General features: G+C 34.6%; 1 protein-coding gene across 6 annotated transcripts in view; it reads left to right on the top strand.

The window, feature by feature from the left end:
* Scn9a (sodium voltage-gated channel alpha subunit 9) overlaps nt 1–12,124 on the top strand; it is an 84,323-nt gene extending 72,199 nt beyond the window's left edge. For all 6 annotated transcript variants that reach the window (XM_034494863.2, XM_034494861.2, XM_076928842.1 and 3 more), the window contains 4 exons: nt 567–704; nt 4,486–4,590; nt 4,819–5,089; nt 7,610–12,124. In XM_034494863.2, coding sequence (XP_034350754.1) covers nt 567–704; nt 4,486–4,590; nt 4,819–5,089; nt 7,610–8,796 — 1,701 coding nt within the window. In that variant the 3' untranslated portion in view covers nt 8,797–12,124. The remainder of the gene's footprint in view (nt 1–566; nt 705–4,485; nt 4,591–4,818; nt 5,090–7,609) is intronic.
* Nucleotides 12,125–12,362: the final 238 nt, after the last annotated feature.

Genomic DNA, 12,362 nt, shown 5'->3' with positions numbered 1-12,362 from the left:
TGAGCAGTCTGCTGAGAAAATGAAATAATCCAGTGTCTCCCTCACTGGTTCATTGTGAGGATCTGCCACCTAACATGTAACATAGCCTAGTGGTAACCAATGAGCAGAAAATACTAGTTGATCAAAATAAAAGTAAACTGATTTTTATTCATAGTTTTTACTGTTTTTATGTCTTAAAACACTTTGCAGTAATATCTTTGCCAAAAATTTAAAGATTACTGGCTGGTTTAAGTTCCTGTGAAATCCAATAAAGACATATTTATAAATAATGGAAACATAATAAAATTGATAAGACTCCAGTATGATCACTTTTATAATTTCATTTGGAAATCAAAGGAATTCTTTCCGTCATTTACCTGGTGACTTGTCCTATCAGTCTGAGTTCAAGCATTGCATATGATTAAGTTCTTTATACATCACTTAAAGACTGTGTGTGCATACAGTGTAAGCATCTAGTAAACACGTGCTTTCTGCTGAATATGTGTGCTTGTGAAATATCAACTTTTTCTAGCCCATGTATGACCAGAAACAGTGTGACTGCCAACACACTATTGTCTCTTCTGCAGGTAGATGAACAGCCAAAATATGAATACAACCTCTACATGTACATTTACTTTGTCATCTTTATTATTTTTGGCTCCTTCTTCACTTTGAACTTGTTCATTGGTGTCATCATAGATAATTTCAACCAACAGAAAAAGAAGATAAGTATTTTAAGTGTTTCCTTCATTGCACTGAGAAAGAATGAACTTCATGTAAATGAGTTATGTTGAATTTTATGTTTCAAAATAATTGGTCAAGTATGCAATTGCATATATGTATAATCTTATCATTTTGTTGTATAGTTTTAAGCATTTATATTAATAGTTAAATTATTGCATTATATTATATGTAGTTATATATTATAATATATTATATTTATTATCATGTATTTATACTATTATTTATTTATATACTATTTTATATGTATTAAAAGATATTAAAATATACTTATAATTAAACACAATAATAGTTTTGAACATTATAGTAATTTTTTGATTTCTCTGATGTTACCTATAGAGGTATGAACAATAAATATACTACAACTCAAAGCAGTGAGCTATTTCGTTCAGCTTAGTTTATTTATTTCAGAGGTATTCTTTTTTCTGCTAACCATTCTTCTGTGGTGTGCCTTATGATGGTAGTTGGGTAACAGTTACTTATGATATGACTGCTGAACTCAGGTCACTAATATTATAGTAAAAAAATAATATAGATAATGAAAGTAAGATCTGCTGAGTGTGTGTGTGTGTGTGTGTGTGTGTGTGTGTGAATCACTCTCCTTGGCTTTGGGCTGAATAATGCACATATCAGCTTTAGAGTCTTTCAACTGTAATTATAAAATACAATAAAGAAGTAATTTATTCTCTACAAATCTAGAAGTTAGAAATCTAAAATCAAAGAATTAGAGGAATTATGCTTTTTTCTGGGCCTCTAAGAAGGATCCAACCTTGTGTCCCCCAGTCCCTGTCAGTCCAGGCTGACTTTTTGGGGTAGGGGCAGGGTAAATCTAATATATATATTCACATTCTTTTTTCCCTCTATATTGTCTTCTCCTTTAAAAAGCACCTAATTATAAATCTGCTCTACTCCTCTTGGACCTCCTCTTAATTAAAAGACACTAGGCAATAACATTATCTTTAATCAATGTCACATTCTGGGGTAATGAGAATTAGGATTTCCATATATATTTGAAGGGAATAGAATTCAACTCATACAGTCAACCGTTATAGTCCTAATTGTTACTACAATGTCCTAGAAAAGAGGATATGGAGTTAGAGACTTAACATATATAAAGCACTTACCTAGGAATCACAAGGCCCTGTATTTATCCCAGCATAAAAATAAATAAATAGCCAAATAAAATTTGGAAAGTAGAAAAGAGGGAAGGTATACAGAACAAGTACGTACTCCGAATCAGGTATCAGACTAAGCAGAATCAGTAATATATCTCCTATAGGTTGGATATTTAATCAAGTCTTTTCTTCCATCTGCCACACTGCACATATAAAAGAGTAAAGAGCACAGTGAGAAAATGTTATAAAAATGCACACGAGCCGTCAGGGAGCTGCTGCAGCTGTATGTGGTATTTGATTCCTTTTTGAAGGTAGGAAAGAGATTATGCAGCAACTGGGAGGTCAATGAATAGACTGTCTTCATGAAGGAGAACAGAAATACATGAGTGTGAGGTCAATTCCTAATAACCAGGCAGCCATTCAGGATGAACAGCAACTCACTCCATTAGCGTAAAGTTTAGATTTTAAAAAGAAATTTTAAAAAATTCATGATGCTTGTAGCTTTGAGAAAGAAGATTTGAAAACCCTTATTAAATATTATTCAGTAGGAGCTGATATGTCGTTGAGTATTTCAAGCAAGGAATAGCATACAAGCACTGGCATTTTGGGGATTCCATTATGTCTGATGCTGCATAATATGCCTCATGTGTGTGATTTAGAGAAATGATGGCTAGTTAATTTCTTAAAATGGTTATTGACATTTACAGTCTGACCCTATAGAGTAGCCTCATCAAAAACCAAACCCCAGAATTCTTTCAATCACAGATTATAAAACTGAGCTTTATTAAACCTATCTGTGACTGGGAAAACACAGGGTGGTCCAGATCGTGTTTAATCTGCCCTCTGAGCTGCTTTTAGAATATCCAAAATAGCCCACCATGACAATGGGTAAAGGAATATATTCAAACAAGCCATTCTATCAAGGAGTGTCTACATGTTCAAGATAGCAGAATCTATGTCTTAGGTTTCTTGATGATTAGCTGATTTACTTCAGTTGGGTACCATCTACAGGAAGAGAGATGCTCAGAGAATTAGGAGTGGGATAACTAGAGAAAATTATTCCAGGTTCCAGGTTGGCATCTATAAATACATATGTGTATGCATTGACATGTATGTAGTACACAGAATTTATTACCACAAGTGCAAGAAGATGTCTATTTGGTTCAAAGTCCATATGTAATCTGGGATTCAAGGTAGACTTTTAAATATCTTAAATTTAAATATTTTAATTACAGTTTATGGCTCTACCAATCCCTTTGAAAGAAACACATTTTTACCAGTTTTCTCAACAATACATCATCTCTGTTAGTACTGTCTTCATCATTAATACATTCATGTGACATTGAAATTTCTATAATTAATCATAAGCATACAACTGAAGATAAGTAAGTTATGAATAGGTTCAAGTTATAAAATAAAAAATTAGGAAGATGACAGATGTTGACTATATGGGCACCTATGTGCAAATTCTGAGTAACAACAACCCTTTTAATAGCTACAAGCTTATACGGAAGAGGAATGCAGCTACACTAAACCATCTCTCTTTCAAAACTTTGGAGCCCCAAATGTTTCAGATGTCATATTTTCTTGTACTTTTAATGACTAACATATATAATAAGATATTGAAGTATGAGACCCAAGCCTATACAAAAAGGCAATCATTTATGATTCATGGACATGAGATGAAGGTAATTTTTCATAAAATTTGAAGTATAACTGCATTTTCACTAAGACTCAAGCCATTGGATTAAGAATGGAATTCTCCATTTTGGGTATCATGCCAATTCTCAAAACATTCAGAACTTGAAACATCTCAAGTTAATATAGAGCATTTATAAAGTGTTTCTCTGCTCTAGTTTTATACTAAGTGTTTGACAAGTATGATTTCAGTTGATCGTCTCAGCAAATGAATGGTGTATTTGCTATATAACAGTATGATAATAATGCATTGGGGAAATCAAGAAACTTAGATATGGACAAGAGAGATGAGTTTTGAACAAAGATAAGAACTTAGTCTTAACTGATATACAATACAGCTTTGACATCAAATGAAAATTCAGATAGGACAATCTGACCCCTAGAATGTCCATCTGGCTTTTCTAGGAGGTTATTTTGCACAAGGTCTATATAGTCTGTAGTAAAGCACAACAGTTCAAGGCTCTGGGTTGTACAGTCTCCTCTAAGGTTCACCATACCCATCATGATATTTTGCAATCAGAATATTGTCCCTGGAAAACAAAGTCTGCAAGATGATGTTGGGCTTCAGATTTCTTTTCCATGTTCTGTTACCAACTTTTGTTTGGTTTCTGATGTGTGAGGATAGTCAGTGACTACTAACAAGCACTAAGGACCAAAGCTGCACATAGAGAGATATCAAAGGAAATAACAAATAGGCTAAAGTAGAACATATTAGTATATCAAAAGGTAATGAAGCCAGCCATGATTATATGTTGTGTATACTCAACGTATTCGAATTACAGTATGTTCATGTTTCTACATAAGTAATCCTTTTAGGCATCTTATGTGTAGCTCCTAAGTATTAGCAAAGTGAATATCATCTATATATTTATATATTTAACTTTTTATGAAGTATAAGAAAGAACTACACTTGGATTCTGGTTTTAATTGGATTTCTTTTTTATTCCTTTACCTTGGAGGTCAAGATATTTTTATGACAGAAGAACAGAAGAAATACTATAATGCAATGAAGAAGCTGGGGTCCAAGAAACCACAAAAACCAATTCCAAGGCCAGGGGTAAATACAAACACACACACATACACACACACACACACCTTCACTATTCATTCTCATAACCATGTTCATGCCCTAAATTTGTAACATATTTTTATTCTTTTATAAAATTTATTTTTTATACAATGTGTTTGATGATGACTTTCCCCTCTCTCAGCTCCTCCCAGAAACACTGTATGCTTAGAATCTTATTCAGAATTCTGTCTCACTTTTGGGTTTTTTTTTTTGCAGAACAAATTCCAAGGATGTATATTTGACTTAGTGACAAACCAAGCTTTTGATATCACCATAATGGTTCTTATATGCCTCAACATGGTAACCATGATGGTAGAAAAAGAGGGGCAAACTGAGTACATGAATTATATTTTATACTGGATCAACGTGGTCTTCATTATCCTGTTCACTGGGGAGTGTGTGCTGAAGCTGATCTCCCTCAGGCATTACTACTTCACTGTGGGATGGAACATTTTTGATTTTGTGGTAGTGATCCTCTCCATTGTAGGTAAGTCCATTTACTAATCAAATCTTAATTTTGGATACAGTCCACATGTGTTCTAAGAAGTGTTTCTGTGTGTGTTTGAGATCTGTTTTACTGTCGAGTGAATTATTAGCATGATAGAAGGAAGGAGATTTAGAAGGAAACCAAAGTTCTGTGCCAGAATTCCCAATTTCAAACCCCAGCCCTGAAAGCCAAAGGTTTGGGTCTGTCAGAAAGAATTCCTATTGAGATTAGTTTCCAAATCTACTCTCAAGAAACTGATTATAAACATCTATTCATAGGTGTGTCTTGGAAGCCAATGAAGAATGCGCAATTATTTTTAGTTTTAGCAGGGTCAAGGCTAATTGATACAGATACCAGCTTGTTTTTGAATTTCATCCTGGACTTAAAATGTCAAAAAATTGATGTTTTATCTTTTATAATTAAATATTGGATCAGTCTATAAAATTCAGTTATTTATCATCTAGCAGCTGTGTCTTTGTAGCACAGACATTTATATGTTTTTTTATTTCACTGTCATCTCTTTTCTGTTATCTTTATCTCCACAAGCCTAGTGTCTTAAGGCTACATTTAATTTTTAACACTGAAATTGATTGATGGAAGAAACTTCTGAATAAAATCAAACAAGGCCAAAAATATCTAAAGATTATATAATCCAGAACCACAATTAAAAAATGCCAAATGACTTAAATCCAGTTTTCAAAGAATATCGTCATCAGATGTGATATATCCAAGCAAATTAAAATTCAAGTAACAATGTCATAGTGACAAGATAAAGTGTAATGATGGAAACTTTCCATTCAGTCAGGACAATGAAAGAACATTGTTTTAGCAACACTAGCCAGAGAACAAGGAGGTATATGCATTAAAACCCAGGAGTCATTCATTTTATCCTCATTACATCATGGCCCTTTTCTAAAGGGAAAGAGTTGAGTGTAGCTGTGCACACTACCTGCCATTCCAGCATTCAAGATGCTGTGGCACTGCACTACTGTCTGTAATCCAAGCATTAAGGAGGCTTTACCGGAAGGATATGGAGTCCCAGATCATCCTAGGATACCTAGTTAGACAATATCAAACTTTAATAATAATAATAATAATAATGATAATAATAATAATAAATCAATTGGAGTTCAGAAAAGTCAAATTATAAATCACCTATCAACATTGATAATTTTCTGAAATGTTGACCAAAAATAGAAAACATATTTGAAGTAAAATTTAATTCAAACTTATAATAAAAATAAGCTTACAAATCTAGTAATAAATTTACCATATAATGTATCAGATGTCCATGAAAAAAAGTGAAGAATTAAAAAAAAAAAAGCTGAAATAATTGAAGGCTTATCTTATGCTTGCTTCCCAAGGCATTCATTGAAATTAATACTTTCTGAAGATCTGTTAACTTTTATTCATATGTATGTGTGTATCTGTGTGTATGTATGTTAAGTGTCTGGGCTCCCACAGAAGCCAGAAAGAAGGTGTTAGACCCCCTAGAGCTCAAGTTACAGGCTGTTGTGAATCACAAGATACAAGGCCTAGGAAAAGAACTCAGGTCCTCTGCAAATGCAGCAAGAACCCTTAACCTCTGAGAGACCTCTCCAGCCTCAGTGACCACCTTTCATGGAAATGAATTTATAATTTCAATAAAACTATAAGGAAAACTTTTTATATGGTGGTGGTTATTGACTGAAAATACAGCAGTGAGGGCAACTGCAACAGTGTGTGAAAATAAAGGTTTCAAAGTATCCCGAGAAACTAAACGCTAAATGTTAATACACAATAGGAATTTATGCAGTTTGATAGCCATAAAGATCAAAGGATAATATTTAAAACATGGACAGCTGGAGTGAGACCAACCAGTAATCCCAGCACAGGGAATACACAGGCAAGCAGATCTCTGTGAGTTCCAAGCCAACCCGGTTTACATAGCAGAGTCTATTCTCCTTCCAAGGACAAGGGCTATATAGCCAGACCCTATCTCAAAACAAAACAAAACAAAACAAAAAGTAAAAGAAAGAAAAAGGAAGAAAGAAAGAAAAGAAAAAAGTTGTTTTAAATTAGAAAATTTTATTACTTACACATATATATGTTCTCTTACACACACAGATAGATAGATAGATAGATAGATAGATAGATAGATAGATAGATAGATAGATAGATAGATAGAGATTCTCTTTTGCTTTATTAGTAGAATTTAGTTTACTCATAGCTCTTGCACTGAGCTCCATTCTAGACCTGAAAATAAATTTTTGAGCACGAGCAAGCAGAACCTTTTCTATTCATGACACAAACTTTAGTTTCAAGAGAATGAAAAAAAAATCTTGCCAGCCAAAATAGAGAAGAGTATGTCAATGAATTTAGCTAAGATGAAGAAAATGGCACAAGCAGTTAATAAAATATAGAATTAAGATGGAATAGCAATTCTGAATTCATCAGATATCGAATAAAGCTATTTAGATTCCTGATATTGTACCGCATGGATCTTTAAATACTTTCTGTCTGTTTTTCCCTCCAATACAGGAATGTTTCTTGCTGAGATGATAGAGAAGTATTTTGTGTCCCCTACCCTGTTCCGAGTCATCCGCCTAGCCAGGATTGGACGAATCCTACGACTGATCAAAGGCGCCAAGGGGATCCGCACACTGCTCTTTGCTCTTATGATGTCACTTCCTGCCCTGTTCAACATCGGCCTCCTGCTTTTCCTGGTCATGTTCATCTACGCCATCTTTGGGATGTCCAACTTTGCCTACGTTAAAAAGGAAGCTGGAATTAATGACATGTTCAACTTTGAGACCTTTGGCAACAGCATGATCTGCCTGTTCCAAATCACCACCTCTGCAGGCTGGGATGGACTTTTGGCCCCCATCCTCAACAGCGCACCTCCTGATTGTGACCCCAAAAAAGTCCACCCAGGAAGTTCAGTGGAAGGGGACTGTGGAAATCCATCTGTGGGAATTTTCTACTTTGTCAGCTACATCATCATATCCTTCCTGGTTGTGGTGAACATGTACATCGCTGTCATCCTGGAGAACTTCAGCGTTGCCACTGAAGAAAGTACTGAGCCCCTGAGCGAGGACGACTTTGAGATGTTCTATGAGGTCTGGGAGAAGTTCGACCCTGATGCCACTCAGTTCATAGAGTTCTGCAAGCTCTCTGACTTTGCAGCTGCCCTGGATCCTCCCCTCCTCATCGCAAAGCCAAACAAAGTCCAGCTCATTGCCATGGACCTGCCCATGGTGAGTGGAGACCGCATCCACTGCCTGGACATCTTATTTGCTTTTACAAAGCGGGTCCTGGGTGAGAGCGGAGAGATGGATTCTCTTCGTTCACAGATGGAAGAAAGGTTTATGTCAGCCAATCCTTCTAAAGTGTCCTATGAACCCATCACAACCACACTGAAGCGAAAACAAGAGGATGTATCTGCGACTATCATTCAGCGTGCTTACAGACGGTACCGCCTTAGGCAAAACGTCAAGAATATATCAAGTATATACATAAAAGATGGAGATAGGGATGATGATTTGCCCAGTAAAGAAGATATAGTTTTTGATAATGTTAATGAGAACTCAAGTCCAGAAAAGACAGATGCAACTGCCTCTACCGTCTCTCCACCTTCCTATGACAGTGTCACAAAGCCAGATCAAGAGAAATATGAAACAGACAAAACAGAAAAGGAAGACAAAGAGAAAGATGAAAGCAGGAAATAGAACTTTGGGTTTGATACACTGTTACAGCCTGTGAAGGTGACTCACTCGTGTTAATAAGACTCTTCTATGGAGGTCTATGCCAAACTCTTTTTATCAAAATATTTGCAAAGGCAGCACAGCCACTAGCTACAATCCAATGAAATAGAGAGCAGCATTGACACATGGCTATTTTTTGCGTTGGTAAATGATTCTTTAATATTTGTGAGTGTAACTTTGCAGGGAATAATCGTTACTGAAATCAAGGGTGATTTAATCATTTTAAAATTCAGAAATCCATGTAGAACATTTTCTCATTTGCCTTCATTTTTTTTCTCTAGGTTCTAAGTAAATGTGTACCCATGTGAGTATAAAAATTCAGACATACACGCATACATGCGCACAGTCACAAATACAAACAGGATTAACTATGATTTGGAATTCGATGTAAGTATTTCACCTGTGGCTTGCAATGAAATTCCTTATAAAAGAAATGGGAATTAGTGATGGAGGTTTTGTCAAAACATCTTATGATTAGGGAATCAGAAGCTTTATCTATAAAGAGTTCAGTTTATATTTTGAGGTGCTGAAACTTATCCTACATTGGATTAAAAGCAATTTATAGGTATCTATAAAATGTCATGGGATTGAAAAACATATATAGGCTGCTTATTTAAGAAATCACTTTTATTCATATAGATTAGCATTAACCTTGATTTATGGACATCTTTGGCATTTTTGTGCTGACATAATTCTCCCACCAAATTTCTTAGCTGGAACTTCGGACACACATCACAGAGAATAACTACCCAGTCTTATGCCCCACTCTGTTCATACGATAACCATGGACCTTGAGACATTATTTGAAATATCAGGTTTCTCCATATAAACACATGAATATTATTAACAGAAAAATTAATTTACAGCGTCTTATTTACTAATAGTATTGCAATCTAGTTTGCCCAATGAGACAGTTCACAACTCACCTCTAAAAGCCAGTTGCCACATTTATCTTCTTATGTAATTTTGGTTTGTCATACTTTATCTCTAAACAAATTTAATGTTTCCTTTTTTTAATGAGACGTATCCTGAAACGCAATTAGCTACTTGATACTTTAGCCCTTGTTTGAGCAGATAACTAGAGCACGGTATGGGCTGCATCTCTTAAATACAATCCTTACTGTGTTTGGCAGCTTCCCAAGTTACAAAGCACACCCGGCCTTTAATATCTGTTCACCAGGTGTTTAGTATGAATGAAACGGCTTTCAAAGGGTGAGTCGAGTTGGCTTGCTTTATTACCGATGACCTTCCTAAATGAAGAATTAATCCACTGGAGCGCTATTATTTCCCTCCTGTAAACAATGTAGATGTCATTTCCTTCTTAATATTCTAACCCATGGTGTGAAATATATTTTGATCAAGAGTAGAGCATTTTGAGGTAGCTGTAGTTACCCGGCCAAGGATTAGAAATCTACATTGTGTTTTTAAAGTGCTTGTTAAAAATGAATCCCCGACACATACTCTCGTAATTTTATTCCAGCAATAAGAAATCTTTCTTCCAACACTTTATCCTTGCAGAGAAAAAAAAAAAGATTTTTTTTTTTTTTTACATGGCCAATGAGCCATGTAAGCTCAAAGGGGCTTTATTTAGAAGATTCTGAGGGGAACTTTGAAGTAAATATATAAAACATACTTCATCAATTTGCCTTTAAAACTAAAAAGGAACACAAAAATATTGATATAATAATACATTAAAACATATTCTTTGTTTCTTGCCTAGTTTCAAAGAAAGGACTAAACATCCCTAGAGAGAGAAAGAGGCATAGAGAGAGAATGACTGATAGAAATAGGGAGAGAAGAAACAAAGCACTTAGGATAACAAAACTTGTCCATGTTTTCACTACGTGTTCTGTCCAGCACCCTATAGAAGACTCTCTTTCCAAATGTTTGTCCTAAGGGAGCTAAGAAATTAAATGCAAGACTGAAGGTTGTTTACATCTATCTTTAATCATTAACAACTTGGGGAGCTACTTTTAAATTTCGATGGAAGATGCCAACCAAGCAGTGCTAAGCTAGACAATATAGAGCACTGTGTATCTGTCAAGCAGCTAAAATATGTCTGGACGACTTAATTAGGGAGCTGCACAAAGCATTCTATTTGTAATGATTTTAATATTCAATTAAGAAATCAGGATTTTTATTATTTTGCACCCATAAAAATATAACTATAGTGTCCATTTTTGTGGATATAGCATGTGTATGTTTGTTATGAATTATCTGTAATTTACTATTAATGTCTTTACAGTGACTGATTTTCCTGTAAATTTAAAATATGTTGGCAACTGGTTCCTCAACACAAATTTTTTAGCATTACAAAAAATGAACAGAAAAGTTTCTCTTTTTCCTACTTCATGTTGAACATATTTCATTCGGGACTACATAATTTTAAATGTAATACTAAGTTTTATATACATATATGTTTATCTTCAAAATCATTACTTATGACATTTTATTGATTAAAAATGGTATTTGACACTAAGATAGCATTTAGTTAAAACCAAAAACCTTACACTCCATTTCATGTTAATTAGTGTTTGCACTAAATATAAAATGTTACCCAAGGAAGCTACTAGTTACTGAAATTATTTTACCTATTGGTGTAGAATGGTGACTACCCAGAAAATATGTTAGCATTAAATAAAAGAAACCATATGTGACCACAAATCCATGCATGTAGCTTGCGTGAAAACAGGAGAATCTCATTTTTCTGTTTTGTTTCTTTTCACTGTGTAAAAAGTACAAGAAATCTGTGGGCTATTTCTAAATTCAAATTGTCACAATTTGCAATCATAAATGTTGAGCACGACTTTGTAGAATTTTGATAGTTTTATAAAAGAGTGGAAAAGAAATGCATATGTAAATAAAGCAGTCCATACTAGCAGATTCATCAAATGTTAATATGTAAATAAAGCAGCCCATACTAGCAGATTCATCAAATGTTAATATGTAAATAAAGCAGCCATGCTAGCAGATTTGTCATATGTTAAGGGAAGTAATGAAAAGGAGGCAACAAAATAAGGATGGTCAGTAATTGATCTGGGTTTAGAACTTGTGTTCGAAGCCATCAATTTTTAAGTATATGTTGTCACTATGTTATTAGTTTTTGAAGAAAGCAATTTTTGAATTGCTCCCAGAAAATGAGTAAGTAGCCATGAATATATGAATGCTGTTTACAAAACCCATAGACCCATGAATGCTCAAAATATTTGAATTTGTCGAAAAATTACATTATAGTTATCTTGGTACTTAAAAACTGTTAATAGAATCTAAAATAAAAGTCACTAAAAATAAACTTATGTTGTATTTATTTTGTGCCCCAGTGAGAATAGCACTTTTAGGGGTTAAATTCATTGGATCTCTAATAACAGTTGGTATTTTTTCCTTCTTCCCCCTCCCTCTCCCCCTCCCCCTCCCCCTCCCCCTCCCCCTCCCCCTCCCTCTCCCTCTCCCTCTCTCTAATCTTTGTCTTTGCAACAAAGTATCTTATGTAAAAGCCTCCTAGATGCAGAAGTTAGGAAAGCAAAATCTGG

This window comes from Arvicanthis niloticus, chromosome 2, assembly GCF_011762505.2.
Source record: "Arvicanthis niloticus isolate mArvNil1 chromosome 2, mArvNil1.pat.X, whole genome shotgun sequence".
NCBI lineage: Eukaryota > Metazoa > Chordata > Mammalia > Rodentia > Muridae > Arvicanthis > Arvicanthis niloticus.
Note: the sequence above shows the minus strand (reverse complement) of the source record. Positions and strands in the feature narration are given on the sequence as shown.